Raw genomic sequence first — 27,868 nt, 5'->3', positions numbered from 1 at the left:
AGATATTACACAGATGGATCTGTTTTTCTGCTCGGCTCTAAAACATACTATTTGAAATCTGACATTTGCATTTTGAGAGGTACATGCTAATTTACGTCGAGGCTCCTTTACAATGACCTACTTTGAGGTCCCTTAATGCTGTCAAAAATGAACAGAGGTTCCTTAGTGTAAAGTGATAATCTTGTTCTGCAAAGTGCATACAGCAACTCTGAAACACCACATTTAAACCTGGAGTTGGTAGAAACATGAAGTATTGATCCTAGCATTCAGTATCAGGCACACAACGCTGGCAGCACAATTTGACAAGCCTCCAGAAAGCAATGAATTACCAAAAATCCCACCCCAGCACGCATATGAAATAGTATTTGAAAATACAACAGAAAAAAAAAACCTTTTTCTTACCTTCGGTAGCTTTATTTACAGCTGTTAATGTACTCAGGACCTTGGAGAACTGTTCTCCGGTGTACAAATCATGTGGATCAAATAGCTGCAAAAAAAGAACTTTGTCAGTTTAGCACAAAACATCTCACTCTCGCGTCTGAGCAGCCCACGTTGCTGCACGGCACCAGAGATGATTAAGTAGCCCAAACGTTTCGGCAGGGGTAGGGGCTTTACTTGGGGCTGATCAGTCCCATTTCCTTTGGGGCTAGGGCATTGCTGGGGTGCCGGTGGCATGCGGGGCGGGGAGGGCAGGGGCACCCATCGGCATACCGAGTGCAATGCTGCAGGCACAGAGGGAAGCAATTGGTGCTGTCTGCAGAGAAGGGACTCCTTTGAAAATCGCTGAGAAGGTTACTGCTTGCCTTGAGGGAAGGAAAGATTTTGTTGCTATTTTTGTTATCTAAAGCTAAAGAGATTGAGGCTGTACATACACGCACACACACACTTTCCACAGCAGAAGAAACAAACACACAATTCTCTGCTATTGCAATATAGCACATATAATACATTCACAATTTTTCACAGGAAGCAAGAAAAGGTTATTTTATGTGCAAAAATCCCACTCTCAAGAATTTTGTGCTGCTGAGTCTCAATGGCAAAACAGAAATACGTGGATAGCAACGGCTTATTTTCTGTGACTGGTAAACCCGATGTTGTAAACCCAGCCCTCTACAAATCGCCCCCACCACAAAGAGGGGCAACCTGAGTTTCCAAAGCACTGCAATCCCCTCTAACACGGGAGAAAAGCCCTGGAGCTCAGACAGACTGTATAAACCCTTTCATTAATGAAGCAGAAGTAAGTGATAGAAAAAGCCCCTGGTCGTGGTACCACCAAGACACCACCTGCCAATCCATGAATACATGCTGTCTTGCAGACAGAGGCTACAGATCTGCAAATCCAACAAGTACAAAAGGTGATTTTAAAGCTGTCCCGTAAGACACCATCTACGCACAAATACTTCCAATGCACTAAGGAGTCTATCCTGCTAAATAAGTACAAGAGCATTAATTATCCTTAGGGTAGCACTGCCCTTTAAAATGGCCCTCTCTTGCTTTCCACATACAGCTCCTTGGGTACGCTGGGCATATATCAAAGAGGAATGGGACTGGCCTGTTCTGCAGCCCTGGGTGCTCGCGGCATCTCTGTCCCCGACACATCCGTGCAGCAAAAGTCCAACACGGGCAGCACGAGGCCACTCTTTGTTGATTATATTTTTAAAACCTGACTCGGACACCCAATACCGAGAGAAAGGCTTTACCCGAGAGAAAGCAATTTAATCCGTGCTCAGAGGGGAAACACGCTGCTGCGGCTCACACCCGAACATTACAAGCATTAAAATCGGCGGCTCTGATCGCGCCCACCGCTCCGCACAGTTCTGGGACGTCCCCACCTACCTCGGGCTGATCTGGAGCTCATCTATCGCCCGCTCTCACTCGGTTTTGCTCCTGCAGACCACGCGGACCCTGTCCCCCGTGCCGGCTGTCCACTGGAGTGAGAACTATTTTCCTGCCTCGCGGTGGCAACCGATGCTATCCGAGCATCGCCTCCAGCCCTGAGCAGCAACGTCAGAGCCTCCGTGGAAAGGGAGACGGTAACGGAGAGCCCCAGCGCACGCTGACCCCGTTGGCAGCCGCTAGCGGATGCAACGTTACAGTAACGCGTCCTCACCCTCCTGCCAAGCAGAAGCGGAAAGCAAACAGCGAGGCTGCAGCGTTTGCGTGCATCCCTCTGGTGTGTCATTTTCTCAGTCGTGCCTTTTTTCTTCCACTTCAGTAAGTCCAGAAAAACAAGTCCTGCCTTGAATGAATGGTGTGTTTTTCTTAAAGGACCAAGGTGGAGAAATACTTCCCCAGTCCTTTAATGCACAGAATAACGCTGCAGGCTCAGAGTCATCAGACTGACAAAGTCCAGAGGAAAATGGTGGCGGTGGATACGTAAATAAATCCTAGCATGAAAGCAAGCAAACTTTTAGGACTTTTCTGCATGGAGAATTTGTCTGGAAGAGCTACTGTGAAACAACGTGAAAAACTCGTCCAGTTGAGCCAGCGTAATTTAAATGTACTCTTCAGCTTGTTCCAGAATAAACTCACCTTATAGAAAAGTCCTCATTTATGAGCTAAAAGTCGCTTTTTCCAGCGCAATCCACCCGTAATTCCATTCGTAACTACAAGACGAGCCTCAAGGCTGGACGAAAAACAGAGAGAGGGAGAGACCTTCTGCTGTTAGCTCACGGAAGAGCTGGTGGATGGAGGCAAAACCCCACCTAAACCTACAGCTGCCTTTAGGGAACCTGGGTTAAAAAGCTTCTCCTACTTCCAGAATCGCAGACTGCGGCTCCCGGCAGCGAATCGCTCCGGCTGCTCCGCAAGCAAGCAGGACAGACAGACGGACAGACGGACGGACAGACGGACGGACAGACGGACAGACGGACGGACCGCGCTGCTGCTGCCGGCCCTCGCAGCGAAGAGAAGAGCGGGCTGGCGAGGAAGGGGACAGCCGCCGGAGAAGCCCTTCCCTGCAGACACCTCCCTGACCCTCCCCAAAAAAAAACAAACCCACGCCTAAACCCAACCCGGCGGCACCCTTCGAGCCGCCGGCCCTGAAACCCCAGGAGGTGCAGAAAAGTTCGGGGAAGCCGGGCTAGCGTTTCCAGCCGGAGCCGAGCCGCCTCACCCGCACGCAGCATCCCCGCGCCCGGCCGCAACCCCTGACAGAACCCACGCTGCGCGCCAAGCCCACAGCTCGCCGCGACCGGACGCACCGGCGGGGCCGGGGCCGGGACCGGGGCCGGGGCCGGGATCGGGGCCGGGGAGGGCGGCATGGCGATGCCCCCGCGGGCACACCTGTGGGTGCCACCCCCGAGGAGCGGCCGGGGACGCGCGTGGGGGGCCGGCGGGGGGCGACTCCGCGGGACTCACGGCGGGGGGGGAGCGGGCGGGGAGCCCCGGGGCATGGCGGCGGCGGCGGGCGGTGCTGCGGGCCGGGTGCCGGCCGCTGCGGCTCTGACCCGGAGCCGGATCGCGGCGCGGAGAAGGGGGAAGGGGAAGGGGAAGTGGCGGGCGGCGCCGCCGCCCCGCTCCGCCCCGCCGCGGCTCCCTCAGCCGGCCGCGGGTGGGAGGCAGCGGGAGGGCGAGGGGGGGACGGGAGGTGGGGAAGGGGAAAGGAGGAAGGGATGGGGGGGGGGGGGTTAGGGAAAGCGAGGGAAAAGGAAGGAGGAAAAGGAGAAAAAAAGAGAAAGAGAAAGCGACAGGAAAGACGAAGGGGAAAGGATAGAAGGGAAAATGCAAGCCGTGGAGACGGTATTTACAGCGTTCTTGCCACACTGCAGCAGGGCTGTGCTTGAGCCGCAGCTCAGCGGAGGCAGTGACATTCCCCGAAACAACGTGTCCTCGCACAGCGAGCGCAGCGCCTGCACTGCGTGTGCCCATCTGCTCGGGAACGCGCTCCTGCGGGGAGCGTGAGATTGCCCCGCCACCCCCGCACAGCAGCGGGGCTGCAGCACGGCAAGGGGATGAAGCGCCGCGCCGGCAGCCCCTGCGGACCCCAGCTGCAGGCCCCTACCCCACGGGGGACGCAGGGGTTTCAGAGGCACCCCGTACACCTCCGGGCTGGAGGTCTCCAGGTGCTGGGTCACCGTCTCGGCCGTATCCATTCCCGGCGCTTGCACTGGTCGGTGCTGGGCAGGGGCTCTCGCTTTTGACATTACCCAGCTAGGAAAGCAGGAGCGAAGACAAAGCAGAGCAGGCTGAGGAAGCACACGGATGGGGAGCCAAGGGGGTGACGATTTTTCAGCTGCCCTCCCAATGTCTCGGTCTAGAAAGACTGTGGTGAAAGTTGCAAGCACCTCCAACTTCAGAAAGAGCTTCAGTTCCGCCCACAATGCCTGTGACACGCTGCATGCTTCATGGTCATTCTGGACAGTCTGACTTAATCCAGATATTGATTTATCTTCAGAAACCAGTCTTAGTTCACAAAATCCATCCCCTTGCCAGAAGTTCTGTGGTCATACTAGCAATAAAATGCTGCTGCTGAATGGAAGTTATGATCTCGTGATTCTTCAGCAGTAAGTGAAGCTATTTAGTTGTTGTTATATATGCATAGAGGTATCAACAGCAACTCATCGTTCCCATTTTTTGCCCTTAGAACAAGCTGGGCCTTTTTACCCGCTTCATCATTTTTCTCTTTCCTTGTGATCCTTCTCCTTGATCTGCTACACTAGACTCCCTCTGGCCCTTGGGACAGACCCCCTTGCCTTCCAGTTCCCCCCTCGACCCACCAGCATCCAGCTGTCACTGCCTTAGCAGCACTCACTCACTGGGCCAGGGCTGGGGTCATGTACACAGCTTGGAGCTAAAGCCAGCGCAAACAAAGTGCAGCGAGGTTATCTGCACTGTTCCTCAGCCCAAACCACCACAGAATCCTCTAAGGACGGTTAAGCTCCAAGTAAGCACCCCCATCCTCTGTCACAGCAGAGCTGGGCTGATAGGCATTCCTGTGACTTACAGCAAATTCTGGCACTGAAAAGCAGCAGGAAGATTTTAGATGCAGTCTCATTGTTTCACCTAATTATTACAGCACTTGTCTGGTTAGAAGTAGGTGTTGACTCCTCTGCTTGCCTCCTTTGTTTTAGGACTAACACATTTGAAGCAGCAAATCTTTGCAGAGGCTTCAGTCCTAGGCTGAAGCCAAGGAAGAGGTCGGGTGCTTACACCCTGCAACGGGATGCGCTATTCCAGCTCACCCCACCAGCCTGTGGAGCTGCTGCAACTTTACAGAGCCACTCAAAGCAGAAAGGTCACAGTGTCCTTTTCCCTCCCTTCCACTGGGTCCAAGTGTACGTCTGACTGTTTGGTGCTGTTTGCCTTGCTGTATCTGTCTCCCATTTCCTGAGACTTGAGTTACCAGGACAACAAAGAAGGGTGGGAGGCAAGTGCACGCATGTAGCTCTGCAGGAGTAACCTCTCAGCATGCCCCCACCACAAGAGAGAGCCAAGCAGCATCTGCTCAGAGGAAGGTGGGACTTGGGTTTCAACTGCATGCTGTTGGAAAACCTACCTTCTGCACTAACCCATACCTTCCTAGCACACTAGCGACGCATCGTGAGGGCATGTATTCAGCTCCAAATGGCAGCTGTACAAAGGTGCGTGGAGACTGAAACAAATTTAAGGCATAGTATAAAGGTAGGGATCGCTGTAGCAAAGTATGACAAAGCCATGGGATGCTAGGAGGGGATGCTAATGTCATGAATGCTTGAGATTCCCCTGGATGAGCCTTTCATACAGGTCCTTATCCAGAGGAAGTTCTGGGCTCTGAATGTCCTCAAACATCCTCTTTTGCTCACATCTGCAACAGGAACAGAATCTCTGACCTTAACATGCACTTGTCAGTCTCAAGACAGAAGTAGCAGCTCAGCCCTAATGCCAGGCTACTGTTTCCTACCTAAGAGTTCTGCAGCACTTGGAGAAGGGCTGAATTTGACAGAACCTTTAGATTTTTGGTTTTTTCTTTTTCAAATCCAAAGTTTGTGTAAGCAGCAGCATGGCAGTCAGGGAACTCAAACCTGTTATTAAACTAAAAGCTTTCCTGATGTTACCCTCTCCTCTAGCCCGGTTACTGGGGCACAACAGATTTTGTCCTGTGTTCATTTTCCTCAGACCTGACATCAGATCACTACAACTTCATTGCTGATAGATCCTGGAACAAGAAGGTTCCCTGCCTGTTCTGATGCTCCCAGCATGCTTTCAGTGCAATGAGCTGGGCAGAAAATCCCTCTGAAAGGCAGCAGCCCTTCTCAAGGCAAACTAAGTATCAGACATGAGGGAGAGCCACCTATAGGCATGCTTTTAGAGTGCCATTGCCAAGAGAGTCCAGACAGGGCAGTATTTGGGAGGAACACATGGCAGAAGGTTTTCAAGTTCCCTGTGGCTTTCCCTCTAGAGCACTCAGAAAAGCTGGTAATGTGTGAAGAGAAGAGCTGGAGAGAAACGTAACACATGTACCATGTATTGTCCATCATCTCAGCTCTCCTGCCTTGAGCATCCCTCTTCACTTGGCATCCTAATATGGCTATTATTTTTTTGGAAACAAATAATAAAAAAATCATTTTAGCTGGAGAGATCTGAGCATGAGTTTTTATTCAGTTTTTGAGGACTCCTTTCAGCCAAGACAGGGGCAGCCATATGAGTATTATCAAAGCTACTGAAGGCTGAGAATATTTTAAAGATTAAGGGGGTTGTAAATCAGAAACAGAAAAAACAAACACAAAAAAAACCAAAGTTAGAACCATTTTCTTAAGTTAAAACAAGGAAGAAAAGGAATGGGGAAGATCAAAGCACCACCCGGAGCGAGATGCAGTGTTGCTAGTCCATAATACCTGAAAATCATGAAAAGACTGCAGTATTGCAGAAGTGGCTTAAATACTATGAGATGTTAAAGCACAACAGTTGAGGACTACTCCTGTCTTATCTTTTAGACGTTTAAGATTTCTATTTTGTGATATTTTCCATCACAACCATTATGATTAGTTTTTAAATAGAAAAATAATCTCTCTGAAAATTTGAGAAAATCACATGGTCAAGTACCAGAAGACTGTCAACATTGATTTCTGATGTGATAGGCCTTTGGTGATTCTATATATATCTGCTCTTAAACCATGCTGCTGCAAAGGCTTTTAGAAATGGATTACTGGGAAACAACAGGCTAGTGAAACAGTTCTGGAATAAGCAAATTTTCATGCTGGTTAGCTGAAAAGGTCTGTAGAGAAGAAAGGATCTTTGCTTGCTTAGACCTTCAAAGGAGACATGCAGGAACAGAGTTACCATGAATTGGACTTTCTCCTCACTGTGGTGCGTGAATGTTTTGCATAATGCCCAAGGATGCCATTCCCTGCTTCTGGCAGATTTTGTCTTTTTCACAATGTTGGTATTTTAAACAAGACGTTGACAGCTCTTAATTACAGGCTTCTTTCTACCGTAGGAATGTCAGTGTGATACAAAAGTCTTTAAAATATATTTTAAATCCATATGCATTTAGTAAAAAATGTAATGGCACGATTAGCTGAAGTCTTAAGTCATTCATTTAGACTCTGATCTTGCAAATATAAATTATACTTAGGCATAAGAATCTGCATGTATATAGGATCAGGAATAGCCACTGATAAGGTACTCTTTGTCTTCATTAGGATTATTTATATGGATAAGGATCAATCTAATATTATGGTTTTGGCAGAATCTCATGCAACATTTGCAAAGGGATGAAAAATACTGCAGGATTAAGAATATTTCACCTTTATAGTAAAACAAGGCTAAAAACTGCAAGCCCTTGCCTCCAATAAAAAACAAAACAAAACAAGACATGCACAGGCTCACCTGCTTAACTCTGTTTAGACAGAACTCCTGTTACTGACGCATGTATTTCTACCTGACCATTTAGATTCTTCTCAAAGATGCGGAGGAACCTGTTAAGCTCACAATCAATACACACCAAGTTCTCCAGAAAGAATATTAAATTATTGATCCTCCTATTCACGTTATTAATACAAAAGACTAGGAATGACTACCAGTTTTGTCCATCTAGCATTTGGCTTCCATTCAGGTGGTTTATTATACGAGCACAATATTACAACAAAATCATGTAAAGGATACAAGCTGACTTACCTCCACTTTAAGAAGCGCACAGCCTTTCAAGAACTCCTGGATATTACTGATGCAATCAGCTTCATTTTTAGGCTCCAGACAATACTAAAGAAACAAAATCCACTGAGATCATTGCATTACCTTCCGTATAGCCTCTAGTCAGAAGGCCTGCATGAATATTGACACGTGTGTTTTATACTGAATTAGGGAAGCTTCTTAAGGGGGCGGATGGGGGTGGCAGGCAAGCTGTCGAACCAGGAAGAAAGAGCCACTGGAGGAAGTGATGCATAAATTGAAATGGTCGGCATCTTGTTTTGAATGTCAGCATATGACAATGCCCTAAATGACAGGGGGAAATTGATGACTTTTAAGAACACACAGTCCCAAACCATCATATATAAGCAAAAGGAGCTAGGAAGTGTTGTTTTTTTTGCACAATAAAGGCTCTTCTTTTACAGGGTAGACTTTTTTTTTTAATTTAACAGCTTCTCTTCTGTGTTGCCATTTCCTATCTCTCATTGGACTCCTTCCCTTTTTTTTTTCTCCTGCAGTTACATAGCACTTTTGGACTGTCTGGATATATGCCTCGTAAAACTGTAATATGAGGTTTTCACATATTTAAATGGCTTCAGTACCAATGGATTTGCTGGACTTGGAACAGCTCAAAATTGCATGGATATAAGGTTAATTTATTCCTAATCTTGTTCTCTAGTGTACTTCCTGATTAGCAAAGTATTTTACAGTAAGAGTTCTGAAAGAGTATATTTACACTGTTGTAATTCATGGTATTTAAGTAAATACAAACTGCATACCCTATTCAAAACCAAGATTTTCATTTCTGGTAGGCCCAGTATTTCCTGTCCCTGAATGAACATGCGCTAACTCAGCCAACTGCAACCGTCTGGGGTTGTTTTTCTGGATGTCAGGAGACAAAATCAAAGAAGTAAGGCAAAATCGTATTCTGCTCTCACGTGTAACTAGCAACTTGAATGTTAATCATTCATCTGATCGATGAAGAAAAGAAAAAGGTATCCCAAAATGACCGTGCAGTTATTTCAGACTAGCAAAATACATCTTACGAGAATTACCTTTTCTGCAGATCCCGGAAGAAGTCGATTGATGAGTTTACAGAGCACGGTTCCATCTTTCAGAGAAGTTTTCAGGAACTCTTCTGGATCATCTACTATTTTCTTAGGGGAATTCAGAACTCCTAGCGAAATAAGCCACGTTACAATTTGCTCTTCTGGATTCATTGCCGAGACTTCTGCCACCAGCACAGTTCTGGGCAGCAGCTTGCGCTAACCCACATCCGTGATTACATCTTCCTGCCTCTTTTGCTGGTTGCAGAGCTCAAACGTGAAACAACTTTTTTTTTCTCCCTCCTTTTTGCTCAGCACCAATGCTCACTAAAGCTAAAGAATCAGAAGTAATGATACTTTAAGGTAAGAAACAGCTTTTTTACAAAATGCTTTCTAGCGTGCTCTGTTAAAGAGAGACAGTGAAAGCAGATCTTCAACTACACGTTTAAATTATTGCAAACAGAAGTATTTAATGTGGAGATTTTTATTCCACACTAAAGATCTTACCTACCGACTTTCTCCTTTTGCCAGACAGTATCATCTCGTAAACCCGGTCTTCACTTGTGGCTATTGCCCAAAGTAGTAAATGTCTTTAATACACTGAGATATTTACAGAGTTAAAATTGAAATTCCCACTAAACATGACTGGGGAGGACGTTACACTAACTTTAAATAACATTTTTAAACTTTTTCTGTAGTAAGCCTTGTTAGTAAAATTGCCATTTTAGTTACCTATTTTCAAGATGTTTTTAAAAAATAAATTATGATCATGCACTTAATGTACAAAAAAATTATTTTTTTCAACTGTTTTATGTAAGAAACACATATAATCCAAAACGGTTCTTTGGATGAAATGTAATCTCTCAAAACAAATATCACAGGTAAGTCTGAAAGTTCACAACTAAGTCACCCAAAGTTGAGTGAAAATTTCCAACTATTTTACTTGTCCTATTAAAATGGCACTTCCTACCAGCTCTTCAAGAGCTACTGTTTAAAGAACAAGTGGCTTCAGTTTTTCACCCTGAACTGGGAGATATTAACCATCCATATTGGCCACATTAACTTAGAAGAGCCCAGTCATTTTGCAATCGCCATTTGTAACTGCTTACACCAGCACAAATAGAAAATAAAGCAATTTTCCCATCAGTTGATGATGCCTAACTAGAATATCATGGATTAAAGCAATGAAACAGGAACAAATTAGCCCAGAGACAATAACTTCTCAATGACGATATTCGAAACCAATTCCTAACCTTGTTATTGTTTTCAAGACACCAGCTCTTCTGAACTGCTTACACAGTAATTTGAGGCATAGAGAGAAATAGAACAGCAACATGAAAAACTACATACAATGAAAACGCATGGCTTTGTCTCTTAATTTTCCAGGTCTTATGCTTGATACTTGGACCTACCTAATTATCACTTTTAATAGCTACCAATAAGAAATCAACATTGCCTTTTTAGGATTATACAGACTTTTGACCTCTAACAGGATGTGGAGATGAGTTCTATGTTGTGTGAAAATATAGCACATAGCAGCAGCCAATGTGAACAGTAAAGCAGGCTGAAGCTAAATCACAAAACACTGCCATCTGGTAATGTGCATCTATAGCTATCCATATGTGTGCAAAATGTTTCAAATTAATTACAAGACCTTTAGTGTGTTTTTGTTGTTGCTGTTGTTTGGTTTACAGTTCTTCTGAGCACTACTCTGTAGAACTGAATACAGCCAATCTCCATGTTCATAGCTTGCTTCTTCTTTTACCATACCTATAGTAGGTAAGACAACTGTCAATGTTCATTTATCCACTGGGGTCAACATATGTGTATAGGAACAACGTACGCATATGGAAGACACCCACTTCAGTGATCTAATTAGAACGTAGCAAGTTTCTGATGTAAGGCAAGAGATCATGTGCGTAGCAATTTCAGTAGATGGAGAATTACACACTTGCTTCACAGTCCATGTCACAAACCTGAACACAGAATACTTCACTCTCTCTCTCCTCCAAAGCAAACTTTTTTTTTTTTTTCCCCATAGATAGGCAGTTTTAGAGGTTTATGCCTGTTTTTGTGTGTTGCAGCCAGGTATGTATTGTGCTAATGGTTTCAACTACAATTAAATGAAAATACTTCCTGCATCTTGAATACTTAACAAGAGCCTGAAAGGGTGACCTCTTACATATTCAGAAAACCCCCAAATTTAAAACATTGCAGGTAAGCCACTTCAAAGCCAACTTTTCAGAAAATCGTCAGCATCCAATTAGTAATCTTCCAGTCTGTTCACCTACCCTCACGGTAGAATTAGGTCTGTTGCGGAACCCAGGTTATGAAAGTATACCACCCACCAAGCAAGGAACAATTTCTTGTCTGGTCTTTGGAAAAAGCTTCAACATTGATTACTTACTTAAGAGGAACAAAACAAATGAATTGTCTATCATCTCTTGCAGAGTCAACCTCTACCCCCAAGTTACCAACAAGCTTTTATTTGCAGCCTGATTTACACCAATAATGACTATATTACAGTATTAGATTTTGTTTTGTTTTGTTTTAAAGGAAGGAGGAGGTCTAGATCAAATTAACAAACAGCATATACAGTCAGTAACAGGAGCAATTTAAGAACATTGTTCAGACATCAAGAAAACATTCTAGAGTGTTTGTACACAAGTCACTTTTATGTAACTCTCTTTTTTCGGCATAGAAGAAAATACCCAACAATGCTTTACATTTAAGCCATTGATTTTCAATGATGAAGTCTGAAACACAGCACATGAGCTAATGAGAATACACCAGTGATGTGAATTATTAACATTTCCAATACATATGAATCTTTTTTCATACAACTCATACACTTGCATTAGCTTTCAGTTATAATCTGGTTTATCCTGAACAGCAGTACTCAGACTATAACCTACTGCTGAAAAAGAAGTCTTCTTACTGTTACAGAGTATGACCATTTATTTTCAAAGTAAGGTACATTCTCTGAGACCACAGACCACTTCTTAACAGTACACCACCACTACAAAGTACTTGTTGGTAAACATTTCTACTATGCAAGTGCAGCTGAGTAATGTGATTTTCTTAAGAACAAACACATAATGCTTTTATTTAACTGCTTATTAGCCTTGGAAAATATTATTATACCTACGTGCTATATACAGGCAGACTTACTACTAGAGTCTGCAGTCTGTAACTGAAGCTTAGTGATACTCTTATACCAAAAAAAAAAAGATAGTTTTAAATGCCTAGAAAGGGTATATAAATGCTTTTTCTTTCTTAGCTACTCAATAGTAACAGAACTGTTTAAATGAGAAAAGTTTGTCTACTGTTGAAATACTATAAACTGTATTAGCCACGACTAAGTCAATGTGAAGTTAGTTTTCTGTATGACATACCAATGCCTGAGGATTACTCTTACATACATTGGCACATCAACACATATTTAGGACAAAAATGCATCAAAACCAAGAAAATATTCTGAAGAAAACATCGTTTCTATGGAATTCTACACCTGTTAAGAGATGCACTGCTGGGTGGAGTTCTGTGAGAACCTAGTACATGTAAAAACAGATCATTCTCGAGATTTATCACTAACATCATCTCAGTACATGAACACTTTCTTACTCTAATCCAGAAGGCTTGGACAATTATAAAACTGTTAATGTAAGAATACTGTAAAACTTCTGATGGTTTCTTTGTGAGCTAGAATTTGCAGCAATTTAGTCCTTTGCAATTTAGGTGACTACAACTTACTTTCATGTAACTGGCTATTTTTCATCAGAGAGGGAAAACACTGCATGTAAATACCCTGGATTATTTTTCTGCTGCACAATCTACTGATGCATGTACACTGAGACTCCTGGAAGATGTTCGCTGCAAGAGACAATAACTGATTTCCACCTATCTGAACAGTTTTTGTATCCAAGAGATTAGTAGCACTAGGCAATTCCCTGAATGGTAACACAACCCTCTAAAACAAATACTGGTTAACACCATGGTCAAAAGACAAGTTTTATCAGCTGCTTTATGTTATCCTTCGCTTTTCCAAGCATATCCACTGCTGCACTGCCTTCTTCTAGTCTGAAAAAAAGGAAATTCAAGTTAGTATACTCTCAGAAACCAAGAAACACAAAAAAGCCAAATCGAGTTGTTTTTGTATATTCAACAAATACGTTTGGCTTATTTCCAAACTGTCCCAGGATCATAAAATACATCCGAAGCTAACCACAATAATTAAAATGATCTGTAAACTATTTTTATTGATATGGAACAACAGCGTCTCTAGACTGAGTACCAAGTAACGCCTCTGTAACACCCATGCTATATCGTCCTCTCCAAGTCCTGTCTACCAGAAAAACCCACTGGTTTTTGACCACTCAAGAATCTTTTAAGAAACTGGTACACACAAAGGTACAGATTATAAATAATGTGCTATAAATTAAATAAAACGTAGGATAAAAAAGCAATCAGCTTCCTGAACTAGTACAATTAGTATTTTTTAGGAAGTTACTATTACCTTTCCTGCCAGGTAGTCACTTAAATTCTATTAAATATTAAATTTACTGCTCCCTAGACTAAGATTGTCATAATTCCTGTTAAAAACTTGGAAATGTTTATAAGCTGCAGAGTAGGCTGAGAAAGTGTGTTATTATTTTTGCTATCTTTATTAATTACAACATGGCCCACACTAAGCATTAGTAAGCGACAAAACACATCTAGTAAATTAAGAAAGCCCTTAATTTTTAGAGAGCTTTTTCATTTGCCTAGAGCAGATCGGGGGGGGGGGGGGGGGAAATCATCTACTTCCCAACTAATACAGAGAATTGAAGCTGACGTGGCATATATGTATTATGAAGCTGAAAACATTCTGACACAATCTATATGATGATTTGGCAAAACCTTTTAAAGTCACTTAGGATGCTGCACATTAAAGACAGGCTGTCATCTCTGTTACAGAATTCATGACCTGGACCAGCCTCAAACTTTAAGTTTGATAACTGACTCCTAATTTTTTGTAGGTGGGGAAGGGTGGGAAAAGAACTTAATTTATCATGTATTTTCCCATTTTTTGTTCATTGAGATTTTATCAGTAACAGCAAAATATTAAACTGGCCAGGTAACAGCTTTTATTTAACTATGTGCTTCTTCCAACTCGGATTAGAAAATACACTTGATGCTTCTGTATTTTATCTGAAATAAAATCCAGTACTCTGAAATGAAAGAGGAATTTGTCAGGAGCATGTACAAAATATTACTGTAATATTCTGACAAAAACATTGTATATAGAATCTTAGAAAAAAACTGTAAGCAAACTGAGATTATAATACCATATAGTATGCAACAAAACCTATTAGTTCAAGATGGATCTTCCCTAAAATCAGTAATAATGCGTCAAATGAACAACACTATCAAGTACAGCTTTTTCTTCTCACCATTTCAAAGCTGGTTCTCAAAAGCAGTACTTGAAAGTAGCAGCCAAATAGGTTCTTATATTTATGGAGTACTTTGAATACTAATAAAAAAATCACATAAAAAATAATTCTGGAAAACTTCCCTAAATATACATATTTCTTACATCAGTACTGCCCTTGAAAAAAGGACTTGTACGTATCCTTCACTCTATGCTAGTTTTTAAAAGGCATTACACACATTTTTTTAAAATTATGTTTGTTTAGTGGACAAGTTTGTCAGGGCGCTATGTTAGCAGGGCAGCCACTACCGCTTTCTTTTTTCCTGGTAAGTATCAGAGAAACAGAACAGTGACACTTTCACATGACGTCTGAACAGTTATTCCAACATCGACTTGTCCCTCCGCTCACAGAGAAAAGTAACTTTAATGTGGTGGGCTTTGAAATCATGTAGTACAACTGACCTAAGAAGTTTAAAGCAATTTTTGACATGAGTGTAAGCCTGCAATTTAATCCAAGGACACTTGCAGAGATTAACTCCTAGTCAAAGACTACATTTTACTGTAACCATTAAATTCTACATTCTGCATATTTAACAAGACCAATTAAAGGTCTGTACCAACATCTATTATTTGTATTCCTATCTTTTTGGTCTTAATTTAGTGAAGATTGCTAATTAAGTAAACTCCACATCTTTATTTATTATGGACTTGTTATCATATTTTATTATCTGCTGTTCTTAAACTGCTGGTAAGATTGTCATTCCTAACTTGGCAATTAAAAAGCCCAGCAAGACCGCCTCCACCAAAATTTGCTTTCAACAGATCATAAGGGATTATTTAGCCACCAAGACCATCCACCCAAATCTATAAATACAGAATCACCAGAGATTTTCCATCCAGCTACTTCATTAGTACAATAATTACCTGTTCTATTAGTACAGGCACCACTCATGTCTGCCATCCACAGACGAACCAGCATTACTTCAGTGGCATCTTCTAGAAATTATCACCCTGCAATCAAAGTAAGATATAACAAACTGAGAAGAGTACATTTTATAGTGCAAGTCAACCTACAGTGCTTCCCCCCATTTCAAGTCACAAGCTTGGGTTTGCAGATTAGTCTCTTGCAAGTTTTACTACTTCTCTTCTAAGTGGTGGAAGATTCACTGGCTTGGAATGGACCGGAATGACTTAGTGATAGGTTGCATGGCTTATGGATTCTCATTCCTTTTCAATGGTGCACTGCCATGTTAAATCCATAAGTTGAACGACAAAATTTACTGAGGACTAAACAGTAGCACAATGCTTTTGCTTTGTTTTTAGTTGGAGGTCTTCATGTCTATTACATTCAAGAGCATCTTTTGAACTTCGTGGCTTTACCTGAGTCATAACTTGCCCCAGGTTCTGCCACATGCGCTAGACATCCCTGTAACGTAGTGTCAAACTAAAGAGTCAGGCATCCAACTAAACGTCAAGTTTGCAATGGCTTGCTTCAAACTCCCAATAGCCGAGATGGTATTTGTCAATCTAAACCAATTCCTGATTTCACAAGGCTTTTATTTTTAAAATAATAGTATATGCAGCCTGTTTAAGCATCTTCACTGAAAGATACTGGGCACAAAATATCCCCTCCCAACCCTACTTCACAGTATTTTGTCTATAGCGAGCTGCATTCTCACGTCTTTAGTTTCAAAATCAGTGCCATAAATGCTTTTATCCAAGAAGAAATGTTGAATTTGGAGAACTTCTAATGCATTGAAGTTTTTCGTTTTCTTTTTTTTAATCTAGACAGCACTTCCATTGCCATGACGTGCAGCTTGTCTTACTGTACTAGAGGAAGACAACTTGATTCAATTTTGACTTAGACTGAAAAACTAGTTTGCTTTGCTTACCATCTTTGCTGTTTCACAGGCATTTGATGCTTTAAATCAGCTGTGGAATGCTGAAAGTTTCACTTGTTTTTATGAAGCCATAAGCCTTTGAGAAGTGGAGAGAAAGACTTCCTTGCTTATCTTATTTTCTCCTTTGGAATCAAAGATGTTCCTTTAAAAGTGAAACACTACAGAGTTGCAAAAATTTGAAACAGTATGAGTAAGCATCGTTTTGCAGCTTCTTTGATGGAATTGGTCAAACTTTTTATTTTTATTTTTTTTTTTTTACTTTTTTTCATACAGTATTCTGTAGCTGACTTACAAGTACATGGTTCATTTGGAGGGGACATCTTTTTAAATTCCCCACGGAACAGTATGAAGGCAAAAAAAATAGTATTATCCACTTGCTTTTTCATTCAGGTTAATTGAATGATATCCTCTATTTTCTTTATACAAGGATCTGAAGGCATTTTGAACTGGGAACACTAACGTCAAATTCTAGACAAAACTGAACTTTGTGTGGAATATCCCCACCACCCTCCACATCACAACCAATACTTTAAGAATGAGATGCTGAATATGTAGAACAATCCAGCTCCATCCTAGATGGTTAGATGTTGTGTGGAAGATCGTAAGAACTGCTTATTCCATTCATGAGGAAAGTCAGATGGGAAGTGTGGCATTTCAGGGAAACTTTACTTTGAAAATTACAACACTAGTACACAGCTCAACTTTTATACATTTAACATCTGCCTTTTGAAAGAAATGTTAACAATTTTGAAATGAAATTAAACATTGGTTTAACTTTTCTTCACAAAAGCATAAAAGTCATGGAGGGGAAAACTTAACAGGCAACAATAAAAAAAGGTAAAAACAACTTTTCCTTTTAGTAGTCCTCTGGTAGTAAAGATAGAACAACTTCCACTTTTGTTTGCGAAATTTATCTTGGTCCAAAAAAATTTAAGAGTGTTTTTAGTATCTGCTTCTGCCTCCACCTCTGTCAGATCTGCTTCCTCCACGGCCACCACCTCTGGGTGCTCCGCGGCTTGAACTACTGTATGAATCACGAGGCGGTGGATAGCCCCTTTCCATGGATGGGGGAAGACCCCTGTCTTGTCTTCCAACACGATCACGGCCACTTGAGTAGACATCACTTCTGCTGCTTGAGTAACTTTCTCGGCTTCCATATCCATCACGTGTGCTGCCGTAATCATCATATCGACTGCTTCCACCATAAGATGGCGGGGGCCCTCGTGCAGGTGGAGCACTACGTGAGTTACCTGCAGGGTCAATGGTCAGGTAATATGGCAACACCATAAGTTATATATAACAATTTCAATCTGAATTTACAGAACTGCTGTATTAAATGTTTACTGTTACTCTTTCGTATGTATCGAGATGCTCTTTATATAATCTGCCATGTTAAGGGTACTTAAAGTGGGAATTGAGTATCAGGCAGTGAGTGGATTTAAAGACTTTGAAGGACTGCAGACGGTGTTTATTCAGGCAGGCTCTTTACTGGGTATTCCAGAACAGCTTGTTACTTTAGAGAAGAAACTCAGACATTTTCCAGAGATAGTTGCAATTCTGAACTGTAGACTTTGCTTCTTTAGTTTATAGCTTATTTAACAAGACGATCAAATGATAACCAACAACTGCACTTTCACTGTAGGGGAAAAAAAAAGCGTGCCACTTCCCCCTAAAACATGAGCAACCTAGTAAAAGTCAAATTTTAATGACACCTGTAAAAATTACTATGTGAATCTCAAAATGAATTCTTACCATAACTCTCATATGAATCTCTGTAGGATCCTCCACTTGGATGATCTGAGTAGTCTCTGTCACGTCCACCACCGTATCCGTCACGATCACTGTAAGAGGAAAGACTACTGAGACTTAGTATAAGTCAGCTGGACCACAGCAGAAATAGAAGGACATGGACAAAAATCCAGTAGTAGATACCTATAGCCCCTCGAGGGGTATTCATCACGTGAACTGGAATGACCGTAATCACGATATGCGTAGTCCCGTGGAGGTGGCGCATAGTCCCTTGTATCCCTGGAACTGGGATAATCTCTGCTTGAGTAACTACAAAGAACAAGAATTGTGTTGTTAACTACATGTCACGCTTTGAAACTATCAGGGATCAAAATCCTTCCTAGAAGAACTTAAAATTAAGCCAAGCTAAATTAGTAAGAAAATTTACCCGTCTTTAGTGCTGTAGCCATCATCTCTTGGAGACATGTAGACATCTCTTCGTGATGGCATCGGTTCTCTGCGTGGAGGACCACCATAACTGTCTCTTCCACGTGACACAGGAGCTTAAGAGAAGCAACCCAAATTTTAGAATTTAACTAGCACTTGAACACACAGAAGACTCCTCAAGGCAGTATTAGCAAACAGCTTACAGTGATTTAGGAATACCATCTGTAGTTCACCTTGCAGTAATTTACATTTCTGCTTGTATAGTTTTAAAGCAGCACTAACAGGAACATCTTTAGAATCACACTAAATTGTACAAACAGCTACAAAGTGGTGTAAATAAGAGAACTGACAGATTAGTAAAGAGAATGCACTAGCCCACAACAGATTTAACTTAAAATCAATGATTTGCATTAGTTTCTGAAGACTAAGGTACTGCAAGCTGGCTGACTAAGCAATAACATAATTTATCAAGTTCTTACCTCTTCCTCCCATACTACTGCTACGCACTGGTCCTGAAGGTGCAGATCTTTTAGGTGGAGGGCCTCCACTTCGTGGAGGTGGACCTCTCTTCATGGGAAGTGGTCCTCGAGAAGACCCTAGAAGGGTAAGCCACACACCTCGTTACTTCTGTGATACTCATCTGTATACCCTTAAAAGCCTGAACTGCAATAACTGCTGTTACCACTACTGCGTCATCAACAGCAAACCTCTAATTTTAGGCACCTAAAAACCCCTCCTCTTGTGTTTTGGCCACTACTAGATACTACTGGCAGAATTGAGAGCATGCCAAATTAACTTTTTCACGGCTTTAATTCCTTTTAAGAATTATCTTACAGAAGTGAACCAAAAGCCACAGGGTGTGATGCAAGGGAGAAAGAAAACTGGTATCTGTCATCAGCCACAGCTTAAATGCTGAACAAGTTATTGTCCTCAAAAGACAAAAAGCCGCCACCTGGGAAGATGTACTAGAGAAGATCCTACATAAGGAGGAAACAGAGGTTCTGTAGGACCTACTACACAGACTCTCCAAGAATGGAGTTTTTACTATTTCCATTTTTCCCCTCATTATACCTCAGGTGCTGCTTTATTTTTAAATGACTATTTTGATACTGAAAAGTCTCTAAACAAAGATATATCTAAGTTAAAGAACATCCAGTATCAAGTAGCATATTACCCCTCCACTTCAGAAAACTTCATCTGAAAACACTGTAACAAGTAATGCTTAACTTCCCTAATTGCCACTGTGACCCAGAAGGATCAGTTATTTAAACATCTACAGTTCACTGAGTTTAGACCACTTTCTATGTAAGAACAGAAGGCAGTTCCCTGTCCCTGGTGGAAGAGAATCACTTTTTCAACTTGAATACCAGAAAACTTCCTTTCTCACGTGCAGGGCAGGAGTTTTGCTTTTCTTTCATAGCCAAAAGTCAGGTGGAGTGTTAAGATGTAGAAGGGAATCTTCATATTTGAAAGCCTTTTTCTTAAGGTGTACTTGCCTAATCAAAAATTTGACTCAACTGCCGAGATCATATTTCATCATTTTAATAATGAACAAGGAGTGCACTATTCAGCTCTTTGGCTTTTTCCAGTAGGATTATTGTCATCTTCCAATGGGATTGTCTTGTATGTTGTCCAAGTATATAATGAGATAGGTAAATACATACCCAAGTGACTCCCTCTTGAAGGTGGTCCTCTTGCGCCACTTCCGCCTCTTCCACCTCTAAGGCCCCTGGGAGGACCTCTGCTTCGTGGAGGGGGTGGCGGCCCACGCCTACCACCACTTTCAAAGGAGGGCTTGGTTGCTTGTTCCACTTTAATTGCTTTCCCATCTAATGACTAAAGAAGAAGCTGCTTTACTTATTGCTCAGTCATGTTTGTATTTCTTAAATTAAGCCCCTCTTGCTTCACTATTACAGGGCTTCCATTTTATAAAGTTAGAGCAACTCTAGAACAGATTTCAGTCTTCAGTATTAGTCCCCACGTACTCAGCAGCATGTTGGGCCTATTTCTACAGTACTTCATTCTTGTTGTATTGATGAAAAATACAGAGCAGCATCGAAAAGGACTTTCAGTCAAAACAAAAGTGTCCAATGACTACGGCAGCCCCATGTCATTTATTCTGTAAATGAAATATGATTTATGAGCTCCAATTTACTTCCAATTGCCACGAACTTTTGTACCAAACTGACTGCACCAGTAGTTACAGGATTAAGCTGAAGGTATCTTAGCTTCAGGTGGGGTTTCTGGCAATGGGGAGGCCGTTTAAGTACATTTGCTTGATGTCCTGATTAAACGGTGATCGCTGAAGTATTTAGAAGTAATTTCAACATCTACAAAGCAGACTGAGTATGGTAATTCACCCCTCTTTTCTACTGTTTCAAGCTGGGTTTTCAAAAAGAGGTGACTGCCACAAATTACTCTTACTTGCTTTTGCAGAGGGGACTTTTCTTTGAAGTGTATGTTTTTTCTGGAGCACAGACCTGCAGTAACAGGAACTCTGCAGCCAGCTTATTGTACCTCAAATATGAGCAGGTAGTAAGACATACCAAGTAACTTAAGTTTATCAAATTTCTGTATTGCCTTTCAGACACCTCACATTTGGTCAACAGAACAGAGTCAAGATCACAAGCTCTACCGAAGTTGGCTTATTGCACATCTGTCCTGGCAAATATGTTTATTTGCCTTTTTGTTAAATATTTGACTCTGCTACAATACCTAATGAATTAGAAAGGAAGTGCTGTTAATTGCACTTCTTTACTGCAATAATGGTCAAAAACTGACTACTAGTAGTATGTTGTTCTTGACTGCTGGTGATTACTTACTGAGGTAAAATAATAATCTTCACTGAAATCTGTCCCTTTCTGAAATCATCCACTCCAGTAGCTCATGTATTCTGCCACCAGAGTTGTACCTACTGTTTGAAAAACGTGTATATCCAAAGGTCTGACAATCCATTGTGGAAAAAAATTTTAGCAAAATCACACTGGTCTCGTCTTTGACTTAATAGAAGTCTTTTAATTATATGAAGTTTCTCAAAAACACGTGGCATGACAAGCTGAAATATTCCAGGAGAAAGCATTAATACCACTAATCCCTGGAACTTAAGTTTGTGTATCATAATTTTGCCATCACATCTCATATCTCAGTCATCCTTCTCAAAACTGGAAAAAGTAGGCTTGAAGCCTTAAACTTTGCCATCACAACCGCTACTGTCCCATTTCATGAGAAATTCCTCATAGCTTGTTTGAATTTTGGAAACCTAATATCACCACTTTTCATTACCATGCGGTTTTGAGTATCTGGATGCCAAGTCCGTTTTTTTTTTTGATTTGCTTTTCTAAATATAGGGAGCAGAGTTTTCCCAATGACTTCTACTATTTCCTTATGTCTTGAACCTATGCATCCTACCCAGGCAAAACATTTCTTTTTCAAAATGCTTTCCAGCAGTCCTGAAGTCCAAAAAGATTTTTTAAACCAGAAGGTATCTGTCAAAGTTTGTCCTATTTTAAAGGAGAGGGAACATTTTCATGTTATCAGTTTTCAGGTCAAGTAGAGAAAGTTCTCATCTTACTGAAGAGATAAAACTCAGACAAGCCATCTCAGAATAAGGAATTGTTTTTCCAATGGGCCCAAAGCAAAAAAAAAAAGCTGTCAAAATGAACTTATTAGTTGGTGTTTATAATCTTGATTCAGAGTGTTACAGCAGCATTTGTAGTATGATCCGGGCACCACTGAGTGGCATCACCTTGGTGCTAGAATGTAGGGAAGTCTACTGAACAGTCATCTAAGGCTAGTAGTAGATTTGCAATCATAATTAAAACTCTCATATGTGGAATGAACAACCTGTACCATTTTGCATTGTGCCAGGGAACCTCAAGCAAACAGAATTAGAGAACTGTCCTGCAAATTGCTCCCTTTCCAACAGGAGTTAAATGTAGTGTATTTGGAAGGTTTCAATGGCCATAATTTAAGAGCTCCAAAGAAACCTGCATGAAACAGCAGCCTAACATCACATAGGGCTTCCCTCTCAAGTGGAAGATTTTACTATTGATGCTGCAGTGACTCCACCATTTCTGCATGTTCCTTGACATCACATCATGAAGGCTTCCTTCCACCAAATACATTCAAGAACTGAAGGTAGTTTCCTATCAGGCCGAGCTTCTGCATATTGTATCAATTCTTCACCAGAAGAATGGGAAATAGGTTTCTGATGATTAGAGGAAGACAATCTTCTCTAGTGCTGAGTACAGTTTAGACTGTCATTTGGATTGTAGTATTTGCTTCCAACATCTCAACACACTCCAGCTGGCTTGGCAGGTCTTCAAATGGAATTTTATCTCTGGCTTGTCCCGGATGTTTCTCTAAGGTCATATTCTCTTTAATTATAGATTTTTTTTCCCCTCAGGACTTAAAACCAGAAGATCACAACAGCCTACTTCATAGAATGTTCAATACATACTTGGAGTATTCACACTTGTATTTAGATAAGCAGGTCCATTTCATGACATCAGGATGTTGACTTTACTACCATGCAATTAAGGTTTTTCCTGAAGAATTCGCTATAAGATACTTCTAACATTTTTACTGTGCTACTCAGGCTAAGATTGATCCAATTCTGCAGAGAAGGTTTAAATTGAAAAAATCGCCCTTCCCCCAAAACTATTATCTCCTGACCTTCTTCAGGACTAAAATTTTCAACAAGCATGCTGAGACTAGTTTATGCCTGTTCCATTTTAAAGTGAGCTATTTAACCCTTTTCTTCCCTACCCCCCTCCCTAACACAGCAACTGCAGATACACTCTTGCAGAAATCATTGAAGTCAGCCTCTTCTACTGGCTGCAAATTTGATTTTTCTTGGAATGACAGAATGAGCTACACACAGGCCACACAGAACCTTCTCCCCTGGCTAGACTGTAACTTACTCCTTACAGACTGCTTGAACTATTGTCTGCACAGTACTTCTGCTGCTGCGTCTTTTGAAGTGCCTGGAATTTTCATGAGTACTCCAAACCATCGCTTCCAAACGTGAAGAGAAGCTTCTATTTCAGACAGATTAGAATGATCTCTTCCCACAGCATGCCTCAAGCATCACAGCTCTTCAGATCTAGAGTACAGAGTCTTTTTGAAGTACAAGCATCACTTATTGTCCAGAAGGCTTTCTTAAGATGAGGACGAGAGGCTACCTCCCAATCATCTTCCACATCTTCCATAACCATGGTTAAACCATGCTAGACCACTACAGAATTGGAATGATATATAGCAACACCTACAAGGTTTATGGTAAACAGTCATTCTTGGCCAAATCCTGAGTGAGGAAATTCTTTTCATACTTCAGTGTTCAGATTTCAAAGCAGATGGAGGCATGTTTAGTTTTCCAGCTCTGAAGACAGAATCCATTAGAATGATGACCCACAAGGCAGTACTTTCTAGCAGTTCTTGAGTGATGCATATGGTGCAGTCCAACACAGACATCTCAGACAAGCATTAAATCTCATTTAGCTACTTTACTGAGCATTATTTTCATGAATGTTTCCAATGTGATCAAAAAGACAGTACTAAAGATCTAGACCAGTTGGCGATTTATTTTCAGAGGCATTAAATGAAAATGGTGCACTCCGCAAACAGTTCCTAGGATTGGTGACTAAACTCCTTTCAGTCTGACAGTTAGTTGCTGGTGCTTCAAGTTACCATATGCGAGGGTTCAGTGGAATGATTAATTCAGAGGAAATCAGGGTTTCAGAACTGCAGGTAAACAGGTCTTCAGAACTGCAGCAAACTACACAATGGGAGGTACATTCAGTAACAGGTGCACCTTTAAGGATGTTTAGACCAGCAATAGAAAGGACATTATCTGACTTGTCACTCTCCACCTTGAGAAAAATGACTAACTTGAGTAAGACAAAGCAAGTCTCTGAAGAAAGCAACACTAACCATCATGAGACTGTCCTCAAGCACACAGGAACTAAGAAGCACACACAGCAGACAGCCCACTATAACACAAACCAAGGAATAACTACATTTTACTATATGCGTTCTCTGTGAACACTAGAAAAAGATTTTTTTTTTATTGCCAGAAGTGCAAATATTTATATGCATTACCTATGGACTGCAATAACGGACATTTTTCTTTTAATTCAGTATCTTGCACCAACAGCTATCAAAAACCCAAGTGTTATTCAATCATTTTAAGTAGAAGCTTTTTTAACCTTACACGAAAGCACCACCAGAAGCACTGCTTACAGAAAGGCTGATTCAGCATGACCTTAACACCTGACCTGTTCAGATTATGCATTAAAGACCAGAGACTGAAGTTCAAGTTAACTGAGATGACAGCTTGCACTGTCTAAAAAGACAGCATCTCTTTGAAGATAGGCTGCTGTTGACCATTAAGTTACAGCATCTAGCTTTTCAAACACATCCTGGAACAGACACAGATCACAATAGCTTGTTGAAGGAATTTACGCTATCCTGATGCTAATCTCAGAAGTCTTTGCTCCAAATTTTCAGGTTTGATTGTCTTTTAAAAACATTAAATACATATTAGTTATTTAGTATTTTCTCTAGTTAGTCATGTAGTTCAACTGTAGGGTGTAAATAAGCAATTCAATTGCTAGTTAACTACAAAGCTATTTCACAGTAACTGGAAAGATGCTCCACATACATGCCAAGCGGGTTGACGATGCAACTCACATACGTAAGGACACCTACAAATTAAGGGTGCATCAATGCACCACAGAGTAGGGAAGTCATGTTAAACCCATGTTAAGGGGAACATTCATAGTTTTCAGGTAAGTCACTTCCCCAAGTTGTAGTTTCTACAGCACTACATTCAAATACAGTTTAAAAAAGCATCATAGAACAGAAAATAGTGAAGAGCAGTCTACTAGAAAACCACCCATCACCAACTGAAAGAGTATGACTGACTGATGGCCAGGCTTCACTTTCTACTGTCATATCCAGGATTACCAGGAAGTAATATGTTTTGACATATTTAAAGCTATGACTTGTCTCCAGGATCTTCTAGTCCATTGTCTTTCCCAGTCTTATTATTAGTTAGTTTACTCCATAGATCTGTATTTCTGGTTAGTAGCAACAGCAAAGTGTAATTGATCTTAATTCCTACCTTTCCATTCATGTCTCTGGCAGCATCTTTTGCATCTGCTGGACTCTCAAACGTTACAAATGCAAACCCTCTGGACTTGTTGGTTTCACGATCTTTCATCAAGAGGACTGCGGAAATAAAGCTATGTTATTCTTCTTCCATAATTAGGTTACAACACAGCCTTTATTTAAGCTTTAAGCTCAGAACTTCTTAGAGGACACGAAGGTATCATCATTTCAGATGATCAACACCAAAGAGTCATCACAGCCAAGTTTTTTTTAATCTTAAAGTAACAAGAGTTTTTTATTGTTTTTACCTTCCACAATGCGTCCATATTTGCCAAATACAGCCTCAAGGGCTTTTTCATTTGTCTCTGTGTTCAGGCCCCCGATGAACAGTTTTCCAGGACGATCTGCTTCAACCATTTTGATGCCACGAATGACCTATTAAAAGCACATAGGTGTCATTAACAAAACATTAAACTAAAAGAGACTTCCAGACAACCTCATGGAATATTCAACTTTCCTCATACATTCAAGGAAATTTTCCTTGAATAGGATGTCAAGTAAGAGATTTGATGTATAACGGACAAAAAAAAAAGTAATAGGCTAAAGCAAATAGCTATTTCAAATAGAGTAAGTCAACTTTGAGAAGTAAAGCAAAGCACTGATGAAAACAGTTTTCACATCAAATAATACTGGGGAACATGGAAAAGCAGTTTTTTTGCCCTTGATAATAAGCCTAGCAGTTGCTCTTAAGCCCTACCACAAGTTTTCCAATAAATATACTTAGTATGTCACGATAAAACCAAAGTACTTCATTTAAAGCCAGGTGGGCCAATACTCCGAATTAAGCACCATCTTTTAAGTTATTTTAAGAACATCGAGGCTACGCCAGAGTCCCGGCCTACAGAAGGCATCAGCCTGAACGGCTACCACTCCATCACCGCAACCCTACGCAAGGAGGCCGCGGCTAAGGGGAGTGGGAAGAGACCAGAACAAAGACAAAGCACAGCCTCAGAACGCCTGGCGCAGCGCCTGGCGCCTGTGGCCGAGCGTTACCCGCACGCCTGCGGGCCGCTGGCGGGAAAGCCCGCAGCGGGGCGCACCGAGGGCCTGCGCCGCTCCCTGCGCACACGGGGCGCGGAGACAAAGCAGCCCCCCGAGGCGGGGACTGCCGGGGGCCGGAGGGGCCGGGCCGGGCCCCCTCAGCCCCGCGGGCGGCCGCAAAAGCCGCGGGGGCCGCCCCCTCCTTGTCCCGCGGAGCCGCGCGGCGGGGCTGGGAAAAGGAGGAGGAGGAGGAGGACAAGGAGGGGGGCGGCAGACCCTCGGCGCTCTCCACACACCTCCACAAAATGGCGGCCACCTCCGGCGGGGACTCCTCTCCCTACCAGCGCCAGACGACCGCCTGGGCGCTGACCCGAGCGCGCAGCCCGACCGCATCCCCATCCCTCCGCACGCCCCTCCTGTGTCCTCCCCGGGGACGCGGCGAGCCCGCGGCGGGACCCCGCGCGGAACCCCCGCACCTAAAATGGCGGCCGCAGCGCGCCTCGCACGCTTGGGACCCCCCCCCCCCCCCGCGGCCCGCCGCGGCCGCGCTGCTCCCTCGGCGCCGCGCGGGGCGGGCAGGCGGCCAGGCCCGGCTCCGCCGCGCCTCGGGCCCGCAGCGGCGGCCGCGCGGAGCCCGGCTGCCTCACCTACGCACCGCGCTTGCTACCGCGCCGCCGCCCTCCGCGGCCGGCCCCCAGGCGGCGGCGATACCCCGCTTCCCCGGTGCCCGGAGCCCCCGGAGCCGCCCGGCGGCACTCACCCCCACTCCCGCCGTGCCGCAACTGCGCAATGAGAGCGAACAAAGGCGCTGCAGGCCTTTATAGCGCTGACGTCACCGGCCGGCCGGGGCCCCGGATGCACGCGGCGCCGCGGGGGGGGGGGAGGCCGGGGTCTCCCTGGGGCCGCCTCGGGCCCCGCGCCCCGGGAGCACCGGGAGCACCGCGGCCGGGCCCTGCGCCGCCCCGGGGTGCGGTAGGAGCGGGGCTTTCTCGGCCCGGCTGGAGCCACGTTCTGCAGCCGCGCCGCGCTTCTGCCTTTGTCTGCAGGCTCCTGAGCTCGGGAGGCGCGGCCGCTCC

At 42.9% G+C, this 27,868-nt stretch overlaps 2 protein-coding genes across 17 annotated transcripts in view; both read right to left on the bottom strand.

The window, feature by feature from the left end:
- Positions 1 to 10,680, bottom strand: part of ARHGEF6 (Rac/Cdc42 guanine nucleotide exchange factor 6) — a 40,199-nt gene extending 29,519 nt beyond the window's left edge. For 2 of the 14 annotated variants that reach the window (XM_080554237.1, XM_080554229.1), the window contains exons 1-2: positions 3,361 to 3,463; positions 403 to 487 (exon numbers count right to left, since the gene is read on the bottom strand). Coding sequence is in view for 3 of the 14 variants with exons in the window: in XM_080554233.1 (XP_080410359.1) it covers positions 403 to 487; positions 8,098 to 8,181; positions 9,165 to 9,329 (334 nt within the window). In the remaining 11 variants the exon portion in view is untranslated. Of the gene's footprint in view, positions 1 to 402; positions 488 to 711; positions 804 to 1,836; positions 2,724 to 3,203; positions 3,464 to 8,097 lie in introns of those variants that run through there. The other 12 variants (XM_080554235.1, XM_080554236.1, XM_080554228.1 and 9 more) reach the window with 9 other exon arrangements.
- A 1,129-nt stretch (positions 10,681 to 11,809) lies between these two features.
- Positions 11,810 to 27,839, bottom strand: RBMX (RNA binding motif protein X-linked). 3 transcript variants are annotated; one of them, XR_013938983.1, is made up of 10 exons: positions 27,553 to 27,839; positions 26,060 to 26,186; positions 25,765 to 25,871; positions 20,306 to 20,477; positions 19,121 to 19,237; positions 18,643 to 18,757; positions 18,399 to 18,524; positions 18,219 to 18,307; positions 15,490 to 15,576; positions 11,810 to 13,235 (listed from the first exon to the last, which is right to left on the bottom strand). XR_013938983.1 is itself a non-coding variant. In XM_080554244.1 (9 exons), the coding sequence occupies exons 2-9, from the start codon at positions 26,166 to 26,168 to the stop codon at positions 17,409 to 17,411; spliced, it is 1,158 nt and encodes a 385-aa protein (XP_080410370.1). In that variant the 5' UTR covers positions 26,169 to 26,186; positions 27,553 to 27,839; the 3' UTR covers positions 17,112 to 17,408. The 3 variants fall into 3 exon arrangements, 2 of the variants coding, with proteins under 2 accessions (XP_080410370.1, XP_080410371.1); XM_080554244.1 differs by lacking the exons at positions 11,810 to 13,235; positions 15,490 to 15,576 and adding an exon at positions 17,112 to 17,716 and having other exon boundaries at positions 18,219 to 18,322; XM_080554245.1 differs by lacking the exons at positions 11,810 to 13,235; positions 15,490 to 15,576 and adding an exon at positions 17,112 to 17,716.
- Between the last annotated feature and the right edge of the window lie 29 nt (positions 27,840 to 27,868).

This window comes from Anser brachyrhynchus (genome assembly GCF_964034855.1).
Source record: "Anser brachyrhynchus genome assembly, chromosome: 13".
NCBI lineage: Eukaryota > Metazoa > Chordata > Aves > Anseriformes > Anatidae > Anser > Anser brachyrhynchus.
The sequence above is the reverse complement of the archived record's forward strand: the minus strand, read 5'-3'. Positions and strand labels throughout refer to the sequence as shown.

What these genes read in the sequence shown, in the direction of transcription:
- RBMX (XM_080554244.1), bottom strand. Translation starts at nt 26,168, where the DNA reads ATGGTTGAAGCAGATCGTCCTGGAAAACTGTTCATCGGGGGCCTGAAC. An exon ending in TTCAAGAGGGAGTCACTTGG is followed by an intron (nt 19,238 to 20,305) that starts GTATGTATTTAC and finishes TTACCCTTCTAG; the next exon opens with GGTCTTCTCGAGGACCACTT. An exon ending in GGCTACAGCACTAAAGACGG is followed by an intron (nt 18,525 to 18,642) that starts GTAAATTTTCTT and finishes TGTTCTTTGTAG; the next exon opens with TTACTCAAGCAGAGATTATC.